The sequence below is a fragment of the Anguilla anguilla genome, chromosome 3 (genome assembly GCF_013347855.1).
Source record: "Anguilla anguilla isolate fAngAng1 chromosome 3, fAngAng1.pri, whole genome shotgun sequence".
NCBI lineage: Eukaryota > Metazoa > Chordata > Actinopteri > Anguilliformes > Anguillidae > Anguilla > Anguilla anguilla.
In genome coordinates, this window is record NC_049203.1 from 28,683,825 (window position 1) to 28,710,231 (window position 26,407).

At 44.4% G+C, this 26,407-nt stretch overlaps 1 protein-coding gene across 3 annotated transcripts in view; it reads right to left on the reverse strand.

Annotated features, from left to right (window-relative positions):
- tfg (trafficking from ER to golgi regulator) overlaps window positions 1–26,407 on the reverse strand; it is a 53,904-nt gene that overhangs the window by 14,365 nt on the left and 13,132 nt on the right. For all 3 annotated transcript variants that reach the window (XM_035407976.1, XM_035407975.1, XM_035407978.1), the window contains 3 exons: window positions 19,744–19,890; window positions 12,386–12,553; window positions 10,600–10,752 (listed from right to left, as the gene is read on the reverse strand). In XM_035407976.1, the coding sequence (XP_035263867.1) occupies window positions 10,600–10,752; window positions 12,386–12,553; window positions 19,744–19,890 (468 nt within the window). The remainder of the gene's footprint in view (window positions 1–10,599; window positions 10,753–12,385; window positions 12,554–19,743; window positions 19,891–26,407) is intronic.

Here is a 26,407-nt window from a genome sequence, read left to right on the forward strand (position 1 = left end):
ACGAGGGCACACCAAAAATTGGATGAGATGGGAAAAGGCAGGAGGCTATTGGAGGAAACCCAAGACTAAAGTCTAATCACTTTTGGAAACACTGCAGTAATACTCACATACAGGAAAGCAGACCTATTCACCCCACAAGAAAAGATTCACTCCTGCTTAAGGAAATAAACATAAAAAGAGTATGGTAATAAGACTGATATGGAATAAGCTGCTTTGATTAATTATTTGTCCTGTTTATGTTCCTTCATAATACTAAAAAGTGCATCTTTTTACATTTGAAACAATATTTGGGAGAAAGTGTGAGGCAAAAGCCAGCTTCAGGCCACTGAATATTCCTTTTCTCATTCCCAAACCTGTAGCTGCCAAATCATCCCCCTATTCCACAGAAAACAGAAGTAGAGGAGGTGACCTTAGTTAAACTCCCCAGCCTCACACTGCACTTTGCACAATCATTTACCACAAACATAAATCCATTCATAAACATCAATCCTCTAACCCACTTATTTCCGGTCAGGGTTGAGGGGTGCTGGAGCCTATCCCAGCATGCATTGGACGAGAGGCAAGATTACACAGGGCCAAGCCATCACAGGGCACAACACACAAGTTTTACAAACATAAATATCAATAAAAATAACACTGACATGCTGGATATTTGACCAAAGTGGCAGGACAGTACACTGCAAGGTTTCTCCTCAGCAATGACCAGCCTGAATGATTTTAAACTAGTGTTATGCCATCACCAAACAAATTCACCTAAAAACTAAAAAAAACTAGAAGAGTGCACTCAGTAGAGTGCAGATCTCCGACAGGCGAAGCACTTGTTGATCACTTGTGGCCCCTACCGGCCGGTTACAGATTAGCTGCGGACAGGTACACAAACACACGCACACACACACACGCACACGCACACACGACCAAACGCATAATCCCCTCCATGCTCTGTCTGGCGGAGATAAAAAACAAAAAAAAAAAGATTGTCAATCTAATTAAACTAAAATTCAAAGAGCGCAATACGTGTGATACCCTACATTACATGAAACTATTTGGGAACAGCTATAGTTTCATGTTTGATAGAATTCTGCTGGATTCTGTTCGTTTTTCTTCCTACAGAGAAGATTTCAGGGATTTAAAACACAAATAATTATCAAAGAAAAGCTTTATTCCTCTAAATCCAGTCTGATCCTAAAATGATCCATTCCTAAAAGAGACAACATTGTTCTGATTTATATTTATTATTTAAATGGCCTTGGCAAATATCTACTTTTCCATGAATAGGTTTTTCTTTTTTGTGGAGTAATAATAGACTGACGGATAGAACACACCACAAACACACAAAAAATAGTAATTACTTGCACAAAGATTTCATTGTTGACTCTTTAATTTGAAGTAACTGGCTTTCATTCACTATGAAAAGGTGTCTTCAGTAACTTTCAGTTATAAACACTATCCTCTCAAAACACACCCAGGAATGCTCTCTGTTGTGAGATATGTTCTTGCTAAATTAATTTGGACAAAGCAGCTGTTGCTCATTTTGAAATGAAGTCAGGCCATCTCTAGAGAACAGACTTCTCTGGTTCTGAAAAATGTAACAAAATCTTCTCTAGCAGTAGGGCCAGATTATGAAGGAACGCATACCACTGCGACTTGTTTAGCCGCAGTTTGGTCAGCCTCTGTCGCCAAACTGTTACGCCGGGAAGAAAGACGAACGAGAGGAGCTGCCGAGGGAGAAGGTTGGGGCCCAGACCATAGGCTGTCCAAGCAATCAGACATTTTCCATTAGCTTTTCTTCATTTATTTGCTTATACACCAAGAACCTTGCCATGATTTATCAAGCGAACGCAATGAAATCTCTCCAAAAGATCTTCTCTCCTTCGCTCAGAATTAGCTTGCCATCAGTCAGGTCCACCAGAGGACAGCTTGAGCCGTAATGGAGGTCACAGTTTCCATGGTTCTTGAACCAGAGTGAAGGAGGAAAATCACTTGGAATGATTACCTCGTGTGCCACTTATTCAAATCTACACAAATTATTTACTCCTTGCATACTCTTCTTTCTGTAGGTCCTTCCTTCACTCTCCCTCTGTTCCTTTGTATTAACTATTCAACTTTCATGTCATCAATATATTTATAAAGTTAAGTGGGTCAACTTTCACCTGGTCAGTTTGATTGTAAATTCAGACGTGCATATCTAAAAGAACGAGATTACACCCTCGCAAAAGATCAACTCATGCAATGGATGCCAAATGTTCTCGAAGTAGCCAATGAGCCATTTCTAAGTCACTCCGGTTATGCCACAAGCAATCCATTGTCAAAAAGTGACAGTTTCAATGATTTCAATGATGAACTGCGTATGAAAGGAAGAAACAGCACTCATAAATATCCTTCTCCTTGTGAAAGCTCAACATTTACTGACCTAATATAACATTAAAACTACAACAACAAAAAAATAAAAAATCAAATCCCCAGCAACTTCCAACAAAGCAAAACAGAAATGTCATTTTTCATAACCTGGGATCACAGCAATTACCTGCTCTAGTTTAAAAATATTTCAAACCAAAATGGGAATGAAGAAAATAAGAGAGAGCACTCAAGTAAAACTGAGAATTGTGGTGAGAACAGGCTGTGATTAGGCCAAAACTCTGAAGTGTAGAGGATCCCTCCCAAACCACAGGCCATAGCCTGTGCCAGTGAAGCGTGCCGACTGGCTCTGGCCGAGACAAACAAATGTGCTAAGTTGGCAAAAGCATGAATCCAGGGCCCCCTCCCATCCAACCTATCCGTGTGTGTGCGTGCTTGTGTGCATGTGCGTATGGTAGGGGTGGTTGGCTCTTGAGAAGTGAGGCCCATACTGTGACAAACAGGACAAGAGCAGAATGAAATTACTGCTCACACAGACAGATGGACGTAGACGTGGACAGTTGGTGACCTTGGAGAGATCTATAAATCATGCCAAGTCTGAGGCTTTGGAGAAATGTCCCAGAACACCTCAGCTTATCGCAGGTGACCGGCAGGGCTTGGGGGTGATGTCAAAATGGTTGTTTGGTTTTATGTCAAAATGATCTCACGGCATGTTTGTTATCACAGATATGCAAAATAGCCCATAGACCCCATTATCCTTCAGTTTAACATCACAGGCCTGAAGGTAATCGATAAGGCTGCCTACTTTCTGGCCTTTCCAGGTGGTTCTCATCTGTTGTGAGGGGCCTGCAGAGGATTCCCCAAGACCAGCGAATCCTTGACTGATTCTGAACCCCAGTCACCAATATTTCAGACCCAAATGTGACATTTGAGCTGACAGGTAGGTAATTGGCAAAAGTGAAAGAATGCAAAATGGAAGCAATTACAATCAGTGATGCGCCAGGGAGTAGGCAATGAGGCTGGCCAGACTGATGATCGCGGGAACAGGGTCTCTCCAGGTTCACCAGTCATCACTCCGAAGAGATTCTTTCATCTGGAGCCTGACGACAAACTGGGCCTTTCGTGCAGGCGTCAGTGAAGTTAAGTGTAGCAGTATGGATAATGCCAGTGGGCGTCTGGCTTGATTTTTCTCTAATCTTCGGGATTGTGAGAATCTGGGATACCCAATTTGCTTAAGTGCATCCGTCACTGTGTGAGGTAATCAGCCAATCCTTCATCACGCTCACCACACCAAGCAGTCTTTGAGCTCGGGAAATCGCCCCAGTCTGGATTATTCAGGAAAAAACGTTATAAATAAATCATTACGTTTAAATCAAAGAGAACTGAAGAGGAACTTTCCGTGTGCAATTTCTGGAAATAAACAGCGCTCCAAACTGTATGCACCAGCCCTAGTATTTAAAGGTGTGCATGTAAAAGTGGCCTGGAAACTCGCTGCCTTGCGGTACGGCAACCACTCCGGAACACAGATGTGGCGTACCTCAGGCGTTTACATGTTTGTAATGAGTGCTCCCTGTAGGGATTCTGGCTTTCTCCTTCAGCGCGAGTAACACGTTTGACAGGAATGCACAGGAGGAAAGTGAAGGAGGGCATTCCTATCATTAAATGAGAGTCTTAAAACACCGTCCTTCTTTCTTCCCTCGCCCAGATGGATGAGGTGCTGACACTCAGTGATTTGTGCAGTTAGGCCCCCAGTCGTGTATCCTGGCTATTTGCAAAAACAACACACCAGGTTCAAATCCACTCTCTGCCCTGGTGTGGAAGAGGAATTGTGGCTGCCAGGTTAACAGGTGAAATGTAACAAGAGCTTTGGGAAGCTTTGACATTTTGGAAACTGGAAAGCAGTTGCTGCTAAGTTTTGTGGCAAGTCTTTCCGGCAGGGATATCTGGTGGAAAACCAGAGCTGGCTCTTCCGGCTGAAACCACAGATACGCTTTGTAAACAGGTTTATTCTGCAGTCAGGTTGTACTGGTGCCATTCAGTGCTGCCAGATTGCCCTGTGATGTGGCCAGTTTAACCTGTTATTTACATGAAAAGTGAAAATGGAAAAGGTAAACTGTTCATGCCCTTGTAATGTTGGTTGAATATCCAAATTAAGGCAGTTTGATGTGGCAGAGGTGCAGGTATATCTGGAGATGGCCTTCAAAGCAACCACAGAGCTACTTCCCCTCAGTGGAGATGCGGTGACAAACTGAGGTAAATACAGTGTCACCAACATCATGCTTTGTTGCAGTGTGTGATTGGACAGCCAGAGGGAACGCCACAATTTGTGGCCTTGGAGGTTTTTGTTTAGCTCCATTTCATTATTTAGTTTTTTTTACTGGCACTGGCAAACATGGAAGGGAATAGAGGAAAAACTGAATAAAAAAGCATCGTAAAAACGATTTGGGGACTCATGCGGTTAATTAAGCCATTGAACAGTTTTGCCAACATCCTAAAATTCAATTTGAAATGCATGTTCATCTACCATTTCAGGCACCTACACAACTAGAACATCTTTGCCCTGGCTTTACCTCAATTAGTTTATAGGACGGTTGGACCTTTACTTTTTTCTGTTTTTGCTGCTCACATTTCTTTTTAACAAAAGTGGGTTTTAAATTTCTTCCTCCTCTTTAATCTCAACAATTTCAGCGGGCACCAACCTGTTTTCACAAATGTAAACAAATGGTCTGGAGTTTGGCTTCTCATTTCCATAGACAACCGAACTCCCCCGCCAGGCCTGCACTGAAGTATACGTGGCAAACGCCATGCGACATCGTCATTATTGTTATGTGCTTGTTCAAAGTGCCATATGACAAAGTGAACATTAGGCTTAATAGGCTATTAGAATGTTCTAAAGACTCCAAAGATGCAATATTTGAAAAACTGAAAGCTGCTTTTTTGTTTTCTTTAAATTATGTTTTGTGTTACTGTAAAGGACTGCGCTGTGAAAACTGCTCTACAATTCAGCTTACCATTATAGTTTATTATTACGTATGCATAACGACAGTCTTTGCTCTGGAGATTTGCCAGCATTCACACTTTTACATTTAAATGCTCCATGTCAATTTGAGGCTCTTCTGTTGCAATGAGACTGCACGCTCAATTCCAATTTCCTGATCCAAATTTTAAGAGACTCAAGCAAGTCCCATGCAAGTTGCATGGCTACATACCAAATCTATTTCCACATATGGGTATGGCAGAAATTGCCACTGAAACAATGTGATTTCATGTTTTTTTCCCCTCCAGTTTACATTGTTGTAAAAACATCCAAACAAAAAAAATTTGGAAAATTGGAACTGGGCTACATTTAGCTCCTGTATGTACGTACAGTAGACTTAGGCCCTGAACTAAACATTTGTAAGAAACACAGGTAATGGCAAAAAATAAACGCCATCAGAGGACGAGAACTAAATGTCCAAATCTGTAGAGAATACGAAGACCTCCTGACCACAGTGTCCCCCTACTCGTGTGATGAAGATCACCTACCCTACTGCAAGATAAACAACTCCCAACTGCCATTGCTCTCCAGCAGAAACAGGAACAAAAAAGGGCTCGACATGAAAAAGAAAAATCATGAACGGAGCCAGAGTAACAGGAGAGGAGACAATCCCTGTACTTAATTAAGTTACCAGCACTGGAGGCCCACTGAATTCTGAAAGCCCAGTGTGCTGCTGGAGAGCGACTAGAGAGTTTTCCACTGTGCTGAAAAGCATGCATGGCGGGAGCCAAGATTCACATTGAAAAGTCTTTGGTGGAGATGGGAGAGAGAGTCGATAATTGATATGCCACATTTTAGCCTTGAACTTAAGACAGCCAGTGGCCTATCTAACACAGCTCTGGGATTCTATGTGCGTTCTTCGGACAAAATCATACATGCACACATGCACACACAAAAACAAAAACAAACACACACTTTGAAACAAGCAGGGTCTCAAATACACCTTGCCATAGTGTCTACAGAGGTTTTGGATGCATTTCAGCACTTAAAAGCTTAATTTAAGTCACTGATTTAATTCAAGTCAACACACATACCTTAGATCCAAGCCTAAAATGGCTGCTGATTGAAAGGAAAATGAAGCTGCTGTGGCCCTCCATGACTGGAGAAAAAAATCTGCAGAATCTGTGGCCCTCTGGGCCTGGAGTTAATCATGCAGACGCTATAGCCCTCCATAACTAGCGAAAAAACAGGCGGAGTGCTGAAACTGCTGCTCTCCATGACTGGAGTTTGAGGCCCCTTGAAACAATGGCACATTTCTTCATGTGCAGAGTAGAAAACGCAACCAACTGCTTTCCAGAGGCTTCCAGCAAAGCAGTAAATTTCCATGCGGTGCATCTGGGAGGGAGAGTCTATAACACAGTGGTGTAAAACTCCAGTGATGGAGGGCTGCAGTGTTTGCTGGAATTTGTAGTTTCCTTACAGCCAATTAAGGCCTTGAGATCAAGGTGTGTGAAATGTTTAACTCCATGCCTAGAGGGCCGCAGATGAAGCAATTGACTTAAATTAATCACTCTTGCTGAAACGCACCAAAAATCAGGAGACACGGCACCCCTCCAAGACTGAGTTTGACATCTCTGCTCTAACACAAGCCCACATTGACTGGTTTCAATATAATATCTGAAGGCTTGCATTCAACCTAAATAGAAAAAAACAGACTGACAATATGATTTGCTAGAGTTATTTGATTTAGCCTTGAGAGCCTATTGAGCCGATTTCAAAGAGTCAGTGGCCACAGAACATGTTGAAAGTGTAATGGCTGATTGATACCCGTGGTGCCAGATACTGGATACAGAATAAATTCACCTCCACAAACAGAGCTGAGATTTGCGCTAGCAGTAAACTAAAACTCAGAATGTGCTAGTGATGTTTCATGTCGTGAAACAATAAAAATGACTCCCATCAAAATCTCCACCAGACAGCTGCATGCAATTACTGGTGAGAAGAACATCTAAACTCCTCCATTACAGCAAAACAGGTGTGTTCAAAGTTGGCCCCGCACACCCACCTCCCACCAAACTCTGGTCCACAAACTCCTGCATTCACCTTGCGTTTACTGTGAGTGAGGAGCGCATACATGTTCCAGTGCTTTCTGGAAAGGAAAACAAAGTGGCGAGGAGGGTCCTGAGGCTCAGAAATACAGGGCCCAAAAACACACAAGGCTGTTTCGCCCTGGCAAGAAAACACTGCTCAGCCCGACAAACAGAAAAACTGTTTTCCATTACATGAGCTGCTGAGCACGCTGAAGAGCCCAGCGCAGAAACGGGACAGAAAGTTAGCCAGGAACAGTGCGGTGAGCGTAAATGCTGTGGTGGCGAGCCGGCAGGCTGACGCAGTCTGCGGTGCGCAGTGTGCCTGTCAAATCCAGGAGCAGGACACACCATCACACTACATAATTTCTGTTACACAACACACCTTTGGTGTAGGCAACGCGGAGAGAGCGCTGAGGATGGACGGGGTAAATACGCCCAAATTTCTGCTGGTAAAAACTTAGCTGTAACCGTGAACCTGACCACTATCTGCAGAGCCTCATTAGAGAAGGTATAAAAAGTTCTAAAAGTTTCTGTAATCCTGCAAGAGACAGAAATTACATTGTACACTGAGAATGAAAAATTATTGTGTGTGCAGCACTCAGGACAGTGAAGGGTGATAGCACATCCAAATAAATACAAGTACAGGGCAAAGTAAGATAAAATAGAACCCTGCTAACACACTGCCCTTATTCTTGAATGTTACATTTAACTGCCCAACAGTGGTGTACAGAGGCTACTGCACATAACCCTTCAATTAGCCAGTAAATCCTCCTACAGGTGTTGCGGTATGCTTGTGCATGAGAGAGACATGTAAGAGAGGAGGGTGTGAGAGAGAGGAGCGTGTGAAAAGGTGTGTGAGAGAGGAGTGTGCAAGAGGGTGAGAGAGAGAAGAGTGTGTGTGCGTGTGTGAGAGAGGAGTGTGTGAATAGGTGTGTGAGAGGAGTGTGTAAGAGGGTGAGAGAGAGAAGAGTGTGTGTGAGTGTGTGAGAGAGGAGTGTGTGAATAGGTGTGTGAGAGAGGAGTGTGTAAGAGGGTGAGAGAGAGAAGAGTGTGTAAGAGGGTGAGAGAGAGAAGAGTGTGTGTGTGTGTGTGAGAGAGGAGTGTGTAATGGTGAAGTCACACTGTACGCAGCTATGCCACCTTGGCGCCGCTCCCACGGCCTACAATCGGCCGCTTGTGGGTGTGTCACCTATTTTTGACAGACAGCTGTGTTCTTTAACTGTTGACCAAGTTTAATGTCGTGTTTCATGTTCATTGTCCAGTCTAAATAAAAATCATTTTTGCAGTAACCTAGATCTGAAAGATGTCAGTCAGCTGCCTAGCTAGACTGTCTAATGTTTAGCTAGTGAGTAAAAACCAACAACAAAAACATTATCTTCCCAATTAGCCAGCTAATGTCTTCAAAGATATATCTAGTTAGCTAGCTAGGTGGCTGGTAGAAACGAACAATTAGCAACTAATACATTAGCAAGAAAATGTTTTTGTTGTTATTGTTGGTTGTTACTCACTAGCTAGACATTAGACAGCCTAGCTAGGCAGCTGACAAACATCTTTCAGAGCTAGATTACTGCAAAAATTATTTTTATTCAGACTGGACAATGATAATTAATAGTAATGGCTATATCTACATAGCAGAGCTACTGACAATTTCAGAGACTTTCCTCCACACTGTGTTCCTCTAATCGGTGTCTCTGTAGGAGATTGTATAAAGTTCGGAAACCCAATATGGTAAATGGTAAATGGACTGCATTTATATAGCGCTTTTATCCAAAGCGCTTTACAATTGATGCCTCTCATTCGCCAGAGCAGTTAGGGGTTAGGTGTCTTGCTCAAGGACACTTCGACACGCCCAGGGCGGGGTTTGAACCGGCAACCCTCCGACTGCCAGACAATCGGTCTTACCTCCTGAGCTATGACAATTACAAGTACGTACTCCATTGTGGAACTATAGAAGGTGGAACAAAAATTTGAAAAAAAAAAAAAAAAAAAAGAGGATAATTTACTTGACAGATCATTAGATCAAACCTGATTGGTTACCACAACGCGGAACTTTGGCCATCCCCCCCTCGCCTCGCCCCGTGCCGCCTGCAATCCCAACATGCCTTGCGGAGGGGTGGGCCGCCACCTCTCATTCAAAATGAATGGAGGCGGTGTTGCTGCCAGGCGGTGATACCGTACAGTGTGGGTAAGAGTGTGAGAGAGAAGAGTGTGTGTGAGTGTGTGAGAGAGGAGTGTGTGAGAAAGTGTGTGAAAGAGGGTGAGAGAGGAGCATGTGAGAGGGTGAGAGGAGTGTGTAAGAGGGTGAGAGAGAGAGGAGTGTATGTGAGTGAGAGAGAGAGGAGTGTGTAAGAAAGTGTGTGAAAGAGGAGTGTGTTAGAAGGTGAGAGAGGAGCGTGTGAAAGAGAAGTGTGTCAGAGGGTGAGAGAAGAGCATGTGAGAGGAGTGTGTAAGAGGGTGAGAGAGGAGCGTGTGAAAGAGAAGTGTGTCAGAGGGTGAGAGAAGAGCATGTGAGAGGAGTGTGTAAGAGAGTGAGAGAGAGAGAGGAGGGTGTGAGTGTGTGAAAAAGTGTGTGAAAGAAGCGTGTGTTAGAAGGTGAGAGAGGAGCATGTGAGAGGAGTGTGTGAGTGCGTGAGAAAGTGTGTGAAAGAAGAGTGTGTTAGAGGGTGTGAGAGAGGAGCGTGTTAAAAGGTGTGAGAGAGGAGCGTGTAAGAGGGTGTGTGTGAGAGGAGCGTGAGAGAAGGTGTGTGAAAGAGGAGTGTGTGAGAAGGTGAGAGAGGGGTGTGAGAGAGGAGTGTGTAAGAGGGTGTGAGAGAGCAGCATGTCAGAGCGTGTGTGAGAGGAGTGTGTAAGAGGGTGAGAGAGAGGATTGTGTAAGAGGGTGAGAGAGAGAGGGGTGTGTGGAGTGAGTGAGAAGGTGAGAGAGGAGCGTGTTAGAAGGTGTGAGAGAGGAAGATGTGAGAGTTTATGAGAGAGGAGCATGTGAGAGTGTATGAGAGAGAAGAATGTGAGAGGGAGAGAGAGGAGTGTGTAAGAGGGTATGAGAGAGAAGAGCATGTGTGAGAGAGGAGCGAGTGAGAAGATGAGAGAGGAGTGTGTAAGAGGGTGAGAGGAGCGTGTGAGAGGGTGTAGCTCGAGTTTGTACAGCAGGACTTGTAAGAACGTGGGCAGTGTACATACCATCCATGGCTGCAGGGGGCTGCTGCTGGGCTGGGGGGGCAGCGTACGGACCCTGGGGCTGGGAGGGCACACCAGGCTGGTGGGCGGCAGAGGAGGACGAGGCGATGCTGTCTGGGGTGCCTGAACGTTCCTCTGCTGGGCCGCTCGGAGGGCCTGGGAGGAGGGGAGGGGGTGAGGCACGAGCTGGTGTCTAGACGCTTGGCAAAACCCCCACGAGATTACACAAACCGCTTAACACCCACACTGGCTCTCTGCCCCCACCCATGCTGTCATAGCATGCCATGGCAGTTCAAAACCACTGCAACCTAAAGGCATGGCAACCAGCTGCCCACTTAAAATAAACAATATATTCAGAACCAAGAAACCAGGTGAGGTGTGTTAACCATCAAATCGGCTGCTTTCATTTATAACTTGTGGGAGGTAACAATGAAAAACGCAGTTCTCCTGGACCACAGGTCGACAAGAACAGCCATTCCTGTTCCACAAAACTGAATGACGGGAGGGGAGAGTAGGCTCTGTGTACACAGTTTCCCAGCACAGTAAAATTACCCTAACTCTTGGTGGCAAGACCACGGCGATAGCAAAACTTCAGCTGGTTACAGTCCAGCACGGTTCCAGTAAATGTTTTCATTTTCCCTTTGTCCGGTATTGCTCGAGGAGCAGAAAACGCCTCTGCGGAGCAGAAAACGCTTCTGCTATACATACCCAGTATGTATCTGTGAAACATCTGTCTGTTCTGCCGGGCAGCCAGTCAACCTGTGCTCACCGGCAAGTGTCAGCAGATTACCCGCAGTGCACCGAGGTTTGTATCCATGTCAGTCAACCTACTGTTCGGTGCTGTGGGCGTGTATCTGTGAGTAAAATGTTCCATTGTGCACAATGTCTGCATATCTGTGAATCTTTTTGTGGCAGTGACTTCTGCCCGTGAGTCCTCCTTGCAGCAATATCGGTGAGTGAACTAGCTTACATCACTGACAGCGACAGCAGTAACTACAGCGGCCTGTATTGACACACAGACTGAAAGCCGGAGCCTGGAGGGGTGGCAACCTTGATCATCTCAGTTATGGCAGAGGATGGAAACTGTGACTATACTAGTGCAGATAGGAAAAATCTGAACTAGGTTCACTGAAACACCCCACATCAAAAACACTAAATGTGACACACCCTTTCTGAGATCCTGGAGGACCAATGATATTATATGTGTATCAACTGTCTGTAGTGTTTCTCCAGTGTTTGTGTCACAGTTTTACCATTAGTTTTGCCATTAAACTAAAACATCTTAATAACCTTGCTAATTTACTTATTTTTCACCACCGCTTTTTTCTCCACAATTTTAGAAAGCCCACTCGTATATCAGCGCGTAATAGTAGACCCTCCGCTATTATTTTGGAAATATGTAGACAGGCATGCACTCTCTTCTGAAGTACGCAACGCCACTTCTCACCACGCTACAGTTCCAGTCAGCACTGCAGGGAAGAGAACCACTAAGCAGCGCAGTTCCATTTTCATTTATCCTAGCTATTATGACTCATTTTTCTTTCATCATATTCATGCGTCGTTATTGTACTTTTTTTGTGTGTTTTTAACACACCGTATGAAATGCAGTTGTTACTATGATTCTCAATGACAAAAAGAGATCTACACCGTACCTTGAGTGAGCAGCGATTCTGACCAATGACGAACTGCTCTGCCTAAAAACCTTAACCTTTTTATACCTGTTACAGTGTAGATGGAGCCTGAGAGCTATGATGTGGGCGGAGCCGGCTGACCCCTGGCTGAGCCATACCTGAGACCTGGTCCTCGGTGAGCCCGAAGGCAGATATGACATTCTTGCTGACCTCGTCCTGGTTCTTCAGAGGGTCAAAGGCCGACATACTGGCAGCGCTGACTGGAACCGGTGGCTTCACCGTGGAGTCTGGAGCCACCGGTTTACCGTCCCGCCCATCCACTGCATCTGAGAGGCAAGCAAACAAACACATTATACACATGTATGCACACACACACGTTACAAACAGATGCACATACAGTATAAAGATACAACAACATGCTCATGCATGCAGACAGGTGTACTCGCATACGAACACACATAGGTACACCCAAACACAAGCAGAAGCACAGGCAATCAGGGGAATAAGGACAAGAAGAAAAAAAATCCTAAAAACCACAATTGAAAAATTCCTGACAATAACTCCTAATATATTTATTAGTTGCGACTGGCAGCTCTATAGCTCTGTCTGTTGGTCGGTTGGTCCACAAAAAAGTGTCCCACCCTGTAGCGGCCACAGTTTTCGCCCCAGGAGGCTGAAATTTGGCATGGACGTTGGTCATGACCGGAAGGTACAGCTGAGTAACTTTCAGCAATGGCGTGGCAATGGGCGTGGCCTATCACAAAAAGGCGTATAACTCCCGAATGGAGTCACAGATTTTCACAAGATTTTGTGGAAAGGTTGGTCATGAGCCAAAGAAGAGGTCACGTGTTTGTGTGAGGGGGTGTGGTGGTGGGCGTGGCCTATGACAAAAAGGCGCATAACTCCCGAATGCATTCACAGATTTGCACTAGATTTTGTGGAAAGGTTGGTCATGAACCAAAGAAGAGGTCACGTGTTTGTGTGAGGGTGTGTGCGTGGATGCATGCACACATGAATGCATGCGTGTGTGCAGTCGCAGCTATTGCGGATTCGCGCTTGTTTCCCTGCACATACATCTGTTATATACAACAAAATATTTACTTGAGCACATTTTATGAGAGGAAAAGATACCGCCATATACTTTGGGATTCGAAACATTAAAATTTCAAAAGGAAACACCCAATAAAAAAATATTAAATATGATCTAACTCGTTTAAATTGGTTGCCAAATACTGAACATGAGAGAACGGGACTGTGGGTAACAGGCCTGTGCAGAACATGTGGTGTGGACTGCACCGCTTGTCTTAAATTTTTTGTTGTTGTTTGGGGTGAGATAGCGACAGGCCCCCCAAGACAACCCCTTCTTTTTATATTATTACAGTCGGCACAATTATAGCAACAACGATAAACTGATAAAGAGGACGTTCTGTTCAGTTCACCTGCACTGCCCGAGGAACAGCAAGCACTGCCAACAAAATTACACACATGCTAAAATGATTACTCTGGGAAGGACAGGGTACCCAATCACAGGCCATTTAGTAAACATTCAAAATCATCATGAGAGTTGCCTTTTTACTGTTTTTGGACAACACTGTTGGAGGAAAAAACACATTCAACATAATCCATTTTATACAGTACAGTGACATAGTTCCAGCACATTTATTACATTAGATTAAATAAGAGCCATTTAGCACAAGCATAGAGGTAGTATGCAGTGCATAAGCAACAGAGTAGAGCATACAAGTGCAGTCAAACACACTAACCCCTTTGCACAAGCCCCCTAGTGGCCAGGACCAGTGTCCTGAGATTGTTCAACTCAAACAACAAATGCTGCACACAGACACTGCATCGTTCAGGAAGGAGGCACAAATTAACTCCCAGGGCTGAACGAACTTTGGTCTGAAAGGTTCAACTAAACCCCAAGACGACAACAACAAAGGAACTTGTGAAGGAGTTGGAGGCATCAGGTGCCAAGGTATCTACCATCCACCATTAAGAGAATCCTACATCGCCATGGCCTGAAAGGCTGTTGTACAAGGAAGAAGCCCCTACTCCAAGACCGGCAAAAAAAATCCAGAATGAAGTGTTCAGGTGATTACCAGGACAAAGACCTAGCATTTTGGAGAAGTGTTCTCTGGTCAGATGAAATAAAAATTGAACTGTTCGGCCATAATGATCAGTGCTTTGTATGGAGGAAAAAGGGTGAGGCTTTTAATCAGAAGAACACCATCCGAACTGTGAAGCATGGGGATGGCAGCATCATGTTGTGGGAGTGTTTTGCTGGGACTGGTGCACTTCAGAAAATAGATGGCATCATAAGGAAGGAGAATTATCTAGAAATATGAAGCAACATGCAGTTTACATTGTGGCGCTTTTCAGTTAATTCTGGTTTAAATGACAATTATTTTATCCGATAGGGAACAGTATGCGCTTTCCTACGATGTCAAACGTGTCTAATCTGATGTTTGAAACAGCGATTTAGACCCAAGTGTAACAGCAAGTTTTCCCTATGAAGCAGAGACCTCCCAATGAAGCAGAGGTATCCCTATGAAGCAGAGGCATCCCGATGAAGCGGAGGCATCCCTATGAGGCAGAGGCGTCCCTATGAGGCAGACGCGCCTCTATGAAGCAGAGACGTCCCTATGAAGCAGAGGCGCCCCCATGAAGCAGAGGTATCCCTATGAAGCAGAGGCATCCCTATGAAGCAGACGCGCCTCTATGAAGCAGAGGCGTCCCTATGAAGCAGAGGCGCCCCCATGAAGCAGAGGTGTCCCAATGAAGCAGAGGTATCCCTATGAAGCAGAGGCATCCCTATGAAGCAGAGGCGTCCCAATGAAGCAGAGGTATCCCGATGAAGCAGAGGCATCCCTATGAAGCAGAGGTATCCCTATGAAGCAGAGGCATCCCTATGAAGCAGAGGCGTCCCTATGAAGCAGAGGCGTCCCTATGAAGCAGACACGTCCCTATGAAGCAGAGGTATCCCGATGAAGCAGAGGTATCCCTATGAAGCAGAGGTATCCCGATGAAGCAGAGGCATCCCTATGAAGCAGAGGCGTCCCAATGAAGCAGAGGTATCCCGATGAAGCAGAGGCATCCCTATGAAGCAGAGGTATCCCTATGAAGCAGAGGCATCCCTATGAAGCAGAGGCGTCCCAATGAAGCAGAGGCGTCCCAATGAAGCAGAGGCATCCCTATGAAGCAGAGGCGTCCCAATGAAGCAGAGGCATCCCCAATGAAGCAGAGGCATCCCCAATGAAGCAGAGGCATCCCTATGAGGCAGATTACTGTCTTGATGGCTGCACAACTGTAATCTTAACCACAAAATGAAACACAGCCCAACAAGTGAGAAATAGAGCCCACATGTGTTTGCGCACAAACACTAGCAGAGCTTATCAGCGTTGAGGAATCCAACAGCCAGCAGAGCACACATGCTTACGCATACGCACACACTCACACTCAGAACAAAGAGCAAAAAGTGCCTCGTATTTCATTAAAGCAATGTGATTGGACAGATGAGTCGCACATCAGGGAGCTTAAATTCAACAGCATTCTGAGGCACAATGCGGGCTGCCAGGGGAATTCTATCTGCATCTGGACAGACAGCTGGTTCCCAGGGCCTTTGGGCTTCAGTGGAGTAAGCCCCTATAGAGGCGGAATGCCATTCCTCCAAAAGAATCCAGCCGCATCCCCTCCCGAGGAAAACCGCAACACGTTGCAGTCACATAACTCCCCCTATGATCCTGCCATTTTATTTCCAGCACCTAAAATCTCAAAAAGGTAAAAAATGTTTTTAATGCACAACACCTAAAATTAACTGCATCCCTTGACTTTTTTATATTTGTCCATTGTCTCCATTTCTCAAAAAATTCTCATGTTAATGGCAGTGATTGAGGCTCGCAATTACTGACTATGCCCATGCAGGCACCGATCCTAGACTGCGAAATTAAAAGCCTCCGAGTTGGAAAAAGCATTCCAACTATCCACACTGCATTCATTTTGAGAAAACATATGACATCACAGAGAAAAGAATTACTGGGGTACCCTTGAGAGGTCCAGTCACTTCTACAAACAGAATGGCCCCATTTAATCCCAGAAGAAAAACATGGAGCGCAGCGAGGGAGAGAGTTTCATTTACGCTCAAATGCTCCACATCATCAATGGTGAGAGAGCGTTCTGGAACAGGGCCACTCCACTGTGGGGCAACGAGGGCCTGCCATAGCAGCTTCTCCACCTGTCCAGCCTAGCTAGTCTGGCTCATTTGTGGCCCCCTAAACAACGCATGGAAAATCTTCCATTTCCCCCAATATGCATGCTACATGGTCTTCAATTTTCCTTCTTCCTCCACCCCCTTCAGGTAAACTTGGAAAACTCTCATGGGCTAGTCGGGGCAAGGGGATCATGATGGCTCTGCAGACTGAATTAATGTTACTTCCAAGCTCAAGCAAAGCTAAAATCCCATAAAGGGGTCTGGTTTCACTCCGAGCTGGACTGAAAGACACCAGAAGATTCTTCTCCTACCTGGAGCCCACATCAGACCAGTCAGCATCTTCGTGACCACATCAGAGCAAAAACACCTGCAACAGCACAGGCCTACTCCTTACAAGAGATTTACCATGAAACAATATCCAAGTCCAGATTAGTATTAAGTTAACAGTCCAATTTATCCCCGGAGATTAAATGTGCAAAAACCAGCAGGCACAAAAGCCAGAATGGAACTAAAACATATGTTCATCATTATATTAACTGTAAATAATTTTTTCAAAAACTACTAATCAGGAAAATAAAAGGCAAAATTCTCTCACTAGTAAGTACATTTCTCAGAAAAAATGCTAACATGAAAAAACCATATGCCAAATACCGGACATCCTAATTAGTTGAGGTGAGGGGTCTGCAATAAATGCAAGTAAAGCTCGAAGCACTCGTGGTCACCAACTTGCAGCTTTACGGTGCAAAACGGACATTTTTATTCCTCAAAATCTCCGTCAGGTCTACTTTGAAATGGTATGCACATACCCATATAGATTATCAGCTCCTATGACCTGACTGTGTGTCATACGTAGGTGGTTAAGTATTTTCGATTTATTGTTTTGCACTATAAAGATCTTCAAATCAACTTGTTTCTTAATGCTGCTACTGTTTTGGAGGGCGAGAGATACCATAACCTATTTTGTGTGTGCTTTTTTTTTGGATAAATTGATGTGATCTACATCAATCCACTGTTTCCAAACTGAATATTAGTGTTAAGCATAGGTTTTGCGAGTCAGTACAAACGCATCTCAACTGAACTGAATGTTATGATAGAGGCAATGGTATGCACCACAGAATTCAGAATGCACCACATTAACAATTTTTTATGATTCGTAAACACAGAATCCTTGTCAATGCAACCTCTGTAGCAGAAAACCTCATTGTTTTCTCATAATGATTGTTATTTAAGTAAACATCATCACAGCACTGGGACACTAATAATCCACTGCGAATCTATGATGTTTGTGACAGTGTCTTCATAAGTAACACCATACAAATAAAATTGAATGAAATTTTTTTTAAATGATGCATGAGCACTTCTACATGCCTGGCTGCTATACAGGCTTCTATACATGCCTGGATGCACTTTTTCAGTGCTGTATGAATTTGCCCTCCCTCTGAATTCAGCATTATTCTTTACAAGGTACCCCCCCCCCCCCCACCCCTGCCACATTCTCTCACCTCACATACTAAACTTATAATCAAGTTTGCACGGCCTAACCAATCTGGTCATCGAACACTCCTGAAATTTCCATTCAATAGATTCAAAGAAAACACACACATGCAAAACAACAGGTGAAATCATACAGACCAGCTGAACTACACTTGGGAATGGGCTAGCTGCCTAACCTGCCTCACAGTAAACATAAATGGGGAAACTACTTCCGCTGCTTCTTCCATGCTCATGTGTCCTTACAGCTTTAAAATAAAAAAAAATAAATAAAAAAAAACAGTTTGCATGAACAGCAGTGTCTGCATGGTTTTCTGAACCAACTTACTTCAAATTGAAGCATGACCCAATTAACATGCTGCTGCCAAAAACTGGTTTCTATTGTGACAGACAGAGACCAGCTTATTGGGCTCAGCCAGAAGCAGGGTAGAAGAAAGGAAACAGCTACAGCGCTATTAATATGAGCCATCAATTAGAATCTTTTTTTGCATGGCTTCTCTAATGATGTCGCCCCACATCTGGGGACATATTTGGTTGTTGGCAGGTCTTCTACACTGAGCTATCTGCAAGGTCCAGAGGCTGGCCTCCACATTCCCTTTTGATTTTGGGACCTATCCCACAGTTCCACATTCCCACTGTCGGGAAGCAGTTGGCCCAGCAGACTCAGAGCTCAGACATGTCAAAGGGCCGTTCCGATGGTATATTCCAGATGTATTCCAGACTTGAGAGCTTTGTTAGCCTGACGGCAAAAAGATCTCAGATCTCCAATACTAAAAACAGAAGCTTCTAAAACTTGTGAGAAAGATAAATGAGAAATGATGAAGCTATAATAACAACTCTCTGTTGAGAGGATAAGACCAAAGCATCTGTATGACGAGCAGGGCCGCCATGCTTAATGCCCAGGCCTGGGACAAAATCATCCTTCACGACTAAACGCAGGTAAAGTTGCATAATTAAGGACCTACATTATAGCCCCTGATTGACAGTATAGCAGATCAAACCAAAATAGGTAAAGATTAAATCAAGTGTTGACCATTATCAGCATGATAATACTGATAAAGTAGAAAAAACCAAAATGATCTATACCTTTTCTGCCAAGATAGCATTTAGAACAAATATTCCACATGTCAATGGACCACTGGAGGAATCTCCTGCTTGCCCCATCCCCTAGCATGGCCCAGATCAATGTACCCGCCCCCCCCACCCCACCCCCCGGCCTGTTAACGGTGGGCAAGATCAGGAGTACTGATTAGACCAAGCAATATTCTGTGAAGGACATAATAAAGATATACGCATCAGATGTAGCATTCAGATAGCTACTGAATTAAACCTGATACTCATGAAAGCTCAGCAATAATAAGAAACAACCATTTAAATGTCCTTTAGCAGTGAAAATTGAGTCCCTTTTGGAGCCAAGTAGTCCCCCTTACTGCAGTGTGCTTCGCACATCTGCTTTCACTCACAGGGACAGGAGGCCCATGTTGGAATGCACACAAACACTCATGCACAGGAACAGAAACACTGCCCAATTAGATTACACTTCAAAGCAGAGAAAAATATACATATACATACATATACTGATAACCAGTTCTGTCTGGATGAGTTTGTGCACATGTGCATTTCTGCCACTGTGTATGAGTTTACAAAGGTAACATTTCCTTGTGTATAGCTGTGTGTATGCAATGCAAATGTACAACCGTCGGGGAGAACATGCACAGCATGTGTCTGCATACAGTATGTATCTACTAGTGCATGAGTGATCATGTAAAATATTTGTGTGCGTGTGAATATGTATACGAAAGACTGTGAAATCTGTACCGCTGTCAGGCTCGCTGGCGGTGAAGCCAGGTTCTGCAGGAGGCTCAAGGCTGTCTAGCAGGCTGTTGACTTTGTTCCTCAGCTCAATCAGCTCCCTCCTCAGGTACTTCACCTGGCTGGACTCCAACGGCCTTGGCTGTCCATTCACTGCAACGACAATTCAATATGCACTGTCAACACACATACACATACTGCAGAGGGGGAAAACACAGTCAACATGCTTAAAAAAAATACAAAAAATAAAAAAAACAGTTGAGAGAACACAATCAGTACACTAGTGAAATAGCTCCATAAACACACTACACTGAAGAAACTTGGTAAATTTGTAAAACAAGTTTTTCTATAATCATTTCTGAACCACAGGCTTAATGCAGTTCATTGCAAGCTAATCACAGAAAACAATGTTAAAAGAGCCTGCAGTCCATCAACCCAACACAATGGGGAAAAAAAGCTGAGCTGCTGTGCTGAGTATTATTTCTTCTCTCTAGACCAACAGTAATTCTCCATTTTCACCTTCAAGTATTGTAACATCCAAGAAATTAGTATACCCATCTTTGGAGTGGTTAACTCTGCTAAATGAATCAGTAGTGACATGACGCACAGTGCCATGAAATGCAGAAAATGTCATTCATTTCTTTAATTTTTCTTTACAAGCAAAGAGTGCAATGGTCCCAGCCAACTAGGGCTGAAATACAATGGCTCAGATGGGGTCGATCAGACTTGGTGCATCAATCACCCCCATGACACCCGATGCTCGCCAGCACCCAAATTAAAGCAAAATGGATCCTTTTGTATTTTTTCTGGACACCACTGCCAAATGTGCCCATCCATCTCCGTGATTTACTGCAAGGTCTCATTTGCCAAGCGGCGGTGGCGCTGAGCCGTGTGATGAGGTGGGCTTTGAAGGATTCTACATGCCAAGATTTTACCTAAATCCTCAGGAATTTCTCGCTCTGTAATAACAAAAGGAGAAACTGGGAAAAAGATTTACAAGACCAGAATTACAGAAAGAATCACTGCCGTGGCAACACTCGGCACTTCACAGCACTGACAAATGACTTGTATGAAGTTTTCAGTGAGTGGAATTAAATTTTTTTTCTGCTGGAATACTTTTTTTTGCTAATGGGGCCTGAACATTATTACATTTTGTCTCTTTAGCCATTAAACTTCAGTGCTAGCGAGACATTGTCCAACACCAGGAACTCACACTTCCACTTCCTCAGGCCAGACAACTTCACCAAAAAACTGGCCTTAAACACACAAGCACATCCTGAAAGACACGCACTTTCCTCGACAGATAACCTCTAAGCCGGACACACTGCCATAAAGGTCTGTGCCAGCTGCTTCATAAACCAAGAAATGACTTGAACCTTTGAACTGTCAGAACTCCGGAACAAATACAGGCCCCTGTGTCTCCCAAATCAAAAGCACCGGGTTCCACATCACCTGTTTCTTAGACAATTTGGTGGGACAGCTTTATCTAACTGAATCAATTCTGGTTCCAATCCCCTTTGGCAGGCCACATAGTTTGAGGAGGGATCCGATCTGGAGGAACCACAGGACCAGAGCCAGAGGATTACATAGCGGAATGATGGGATATGCTCTTCCATTCCAGGTGAGTGGGACTAACATGGCACACCCTCCTGCCCTACATCTGTGATGTCACTGATGTCATGCAAATCACTGGCAGCGCAGAAGCTATTGACCTCACCCCCTCTACGGGAGCTGGCCACTGAGTATGAACCAGGTGATAATGTAATGTAATGTATTGTAAAGATAGCACGAATGCAGATTCTCTTGTCCAAAGAGACTCTTTTTAAAAAAAAAAAGGATCTGATCTTTGCATTTCCCAAACACTAGCCACCTACAACACATCACCTCTGGGTTTTAAATCACCGGTGTGCTCTGAGTGCAGTGTAAATCTTTGTTTTCTTTAGTGTAGTAAAGGAGATCATTGTCCTCTCAACTTGTTTATACACATGCACTCACGGCAGATCCTGTGCTGTGGGAGTCATAACAACAACAGCAACAAAAGGAGAGAAGACAAGGGTTTGCTAATCATACCAAAGCCAATTCTGTGGTGCTTTGGAGGAAGTGATGTTAAGAGTCCTCACATTGCGATCTTCCATCAGCATCTGTGGGACAATGAAGGCTTTGCAACTAAAAGCAAAGTGCATCACTGCCCAGAGCAGGCAAAACAGGGGAATCCAACTCCAGTCTTGTGTGTACGCAGTTTTTGCTGAAATTTGATGTGTTTCGGCACGTAAGTGATTTCAAATAACTGATTGGCTAAGGAGTCCACAGATTTTTTTTTCAAAGGTCTAAATTGGGCGCTGACAAAGGCAACCACAAAAACATAGGACACCATGGCCCTCCAGGAATGGAGTTAAACCTGGAGAAACTGAGGCCCTCCTGGACTGGAGTCTGACACTCCTGAAATAAAGCTATTGTCTCAACAGTGAACCTGTGAATTCTGAGAGAAATGCCATGTCAGTGAAGCCAAAAATGAACTAATCTATGAGCAAACATGAGACTGCACTCCTTTGGCTTGAATGATCAGCACTGCACACAGCTACAGTTCTGGAAAAAAAAAACCCAGCTGCATCAACTCAGCTTAAATTTACTCAACTAGGAAAAGACTGACAGATAAGCACAAAGCCCTCAAAGAAGAAAGAGGAAAAAGCTGTGTGTGGTAACTTCGAGAACAGATAAAAAATGACAGTAAGCTGGTGTGTGCGTGTGTTTGTGGAGCTGTGGGTTTTGACGACCGGATGTCAGCAAACTGTATGTCCAATGAAAGCAGGTTTTTCTGTTCCACTGGTTGTTTAGTTGCAGGCTGAACTCACCCATCTTTCCATATGGAAACAAATAATCTAGCGACAACTACACTCTTCCCACACCCCTTACATCTCTAAACACCATCAACTGGAAGTAAACAACCTTTTGCGGTTTTGAATTTTTTTCCTAAAACCAATTTTCAAACTAATCAATCAAGGGTAGATGGAGGGAAATGTAACCTCATAAAATACTGTTATTTTGCACAAACGTTCTCTTAATTAACCCCTCCAGTTTCAAATTCAGAGGACTTACATTCCCTGCTGGGTGTCAAATTTGCACATTCAGGTTATGGATAAGCATTAACAAAAAATTTGATCACAGTTCAATTTTGGCATTACACGGAAAAATCAAGATTGCACGCCTCTGAGCTCCTAAACGCTTTTGGAAACAAAAAGACGGCCTTTTTCCAGACACTGTTCCTGTGTGCTTCCAAATGCAAATTTCATTCCCCCCTTCCCTCCAGTGTTGCATGGGTTTGATTGGAGTCGCTAGGTAGAGCTATGGAGAGACAGGCCCAGGGAAGCTTCTGGAACCAGCAACCAACAGTGGCAACCTACAGTGACACATGTGGGGTTCAAGAGGTGGCATCCCAGGCAACAGGGATTTAGGAGGTGGCCAAGTAGGGTTCTTACCTGTAGCTTCTGAAAGTATATCTGCCCTAGAAAGGACAAAGCTATATGTTGCACTTTCTCAGATGTGGAAAACAAGGGGGCATTGGTACTCTCTTACTAACAGAAACTGGGAGTCAGAGTTTTCACAATTTCATGTCCTCTGTGCCCCAAGTTGATCCCCCAGTAGGTCTGTGCAGACCTTGGTGAGGGGCAGGAGAACAGGGCCTCTCTCCCTCTGTATGCACAAGTGCTCGTGGACTTGCTTAGATCTGGCCTGGTTAGAACCAGACAAATTCACAAATCTTGCCGAGCACAATTAGGAGAAAAACATCCAGGCTAAAGAGAGGTGTAGGTCAGAGATGCTGACCCAGGTCTCCCTTCTATTCACACCCACACCCTAACTCCTCTCCTACAGGAGAGGCTTAGCTAAAATAACAACTGTAAATTACCAAGCGCTTACAGGCACAAATGCATGGAGTTCCACAAAAGAAGCAAGCAGAGAAACCAAATCCGCATGTCTCTTGAAAATGAACTAGCTTTACAATGTGACAAACGAGTGAAGAATAATTTACTGTAGGATTTTTTTCCCTTTTTGTAACATTTTTAAAAGAAACATTTCAATAACTTTTTACAGCAGAACAGTAAATGCTTAAAGGAGCAAACCAGATATGACGGATCATGTGCTGCTTGATTTCCAGGCCTGGCTGAGGCACGCTAGTATGGGGAAGAGACATCAATCACATGAACGACAAACAATAAAACTCCATTAAGGTCTTCAAAAAATAAAGGCCTGATGCATTAAAACAGGCCGGGACACTCAACAGAGGCCATTCATTTTCACTCTTTCCACCACAGCCCTTGCCATCATGGCCCCCAGGGGCTCTTTTCGGGCCGCCATTTCCCCTGAGCTTGAAGGGGGGGCTATTCTAGACCAAAAAACGGTAGAGGAAAGCCTACATGGTATTCCAGGGAACACTGAACTGGAGAATACCGAAAATATACTGAAATAAAACATTATTAAAAAAAGTGCACATATTTACAATATATTGCAGTGCATTTCCACAAGGGAAGCCAGAGGACAGTGAGGAAGATCCTGCCACTCGGGATTCTGGGTAGCAGCATTAAAGCTCTAACCTGGGTAAACCCCAGGGGGGAGGGAATAGTGGACAGGAGCATGTTAATTCTGCTGAAGGGGCACTGCTCTCTTCATCACATCTCTATGGGGAACGTGCAAGCATACACTGTCATAAGCTGCCGGGCACAAAATGTTTCTGGAGGAAGAAGCAAGCGTATTGCGGTGTCCCACCCAAGCCAGATGCACAAAGCCTTTCTTTTTCCTTTATAAACACTCCAGATCCCAGGGCTGCTGCAGCAGCTGCCGTTCCCACAGAAACCTGCCTCACCACTGGGTGACGGGAATGTCGTCCATGAGCGCAGATGTTCAGCGCGGTCAGAAATGCGTAAAACCGTTGGGCTGAGCCATGCGGCACAGCTGTGAGATTGGAGCTGGAGGGTTTACTGATCTCACAGGGGGACCGGGGTCCATCCCAGTGCAGCGAGTATCATTTCCTTCAGCTCCTTCACTGTCAACGGCCCTTCACCTTTCCGTTTACTGTTCATGTGCTTTCAGGCAAAGATCTGTCTGGGGAAAGGCCTACTGAGAACCGATAAATGAGCCACCGAACCCCAAAGCGCACAGGACATTAATGACACATGAGAGGATGTGTCAAATGAAGCGGAATGCAGGACTCCGTTTCTCCAAAGCTGCTTTCTTGACTCCCTGATGCACCGATAGACACAGAGCAGCCTGCATCATAGAACCTGAAGCCTTCGCCACAGCAAAGACAAATTTTCCATGGCATAAAATCCTGGAAAAATGCAGGCGTTACCCTGTGAGCCAGCCTACTCAAAGCAGCAACTGGGAGTCCTTTCACACCACACAAAAAAAAAAACCAGCAAGAAGAAAATGGTCCAGAACTGATGCCTCCAGCACACTGGATTGTGGGAAATGAGGTGTACATCCAACAACAAGGCATACATCCTCCAGGACTGGAGTTAAGACCTGCAGATACTATGGCCCTCCAGGACTGGAGTTAAACTGACAGACAGTGCAGCTAGACATTGCACTAAATTACTTTCATTTTGAAGATGCTTTTATCCAGAGAGATTTAGTAAGAGTTATTTGAGCAACAGAGTCAGAGCTGGCTTATGTGCTAATCCGGGAACATTGTAAGTGAAGTATCAATTAAGTACTAAATGTAAGATGACCAACCTAGAGCTGTAATAGGTTAAGAAAAATCACAACAGTTACATCAGTGTAGCTACAAACTCAACATTACACTGGCTATTACGAAACATTTGGCTTAATCTTGACGACAGTACCTCAGACAACACCTGAGGAGCAATAACAGAACATATACCTTTCGATACTGATTTCAATATGCACCCTGACATGTCAAAAGTACATTGTATACTGATTTTAATGTAAATTTCAACTTGTCAAACATAGGCTTATTGTACACTGTTTTTAACATGCATCTGAAGAAAATGGGGTTGCTTTTCCCCTAAACTGGAATGTGGATTAGGGGGAAATGTTTGGGAATCTGCCTCCATTAGAAATAGTATATCAATGGGACTTTCCTAGAAAAAGGATAATTCAATAAAAAAATACGCCCCCCCCAAAAAAAAAAGAAAGAAAAGTTAACCACTGGAATCAGAACCTTTCATAGGACTGCTGGTTCCTGGAATGAGGCCTTGGGGCACGCCAGGAGCTGCGACCCCCTTTCCAGTATTACAATGAAGTCGCCCCTGGGAACAAGACTCTGGGCAGAATTAATAACCAGATGGCAGTAAAATGCATCACCCCTCTCTATTTCTGTAGTGGGGTGCTTCCTGTGAGGGGGCAGGGCCAGTCCTGCTCACACGTGCCTCTGCAGACCGAGCCCACGTGAGGTCATCGCTCAAACACGTGCCGGCCCCCCTCGGTGGACCATGAGCGTGCACTGCGCCACTTCTTCAGTTGGAACAGCTGTCTGAGAAAAAAGCTATATTTTTCCTTGGCTTTTTTTATACAGTTTCTTCTAATAGTGGCAGGGACAGTGTGGGCTGTAATTGAGAACAGAGGAAAGTGTCGACAGGGCAGGAAATGACATCATCAGCCAAGGGAGTAGAAGAGTGCGAGAAAAGGAGTTTGGGGGTGTTTAGGGGTGCTTTCC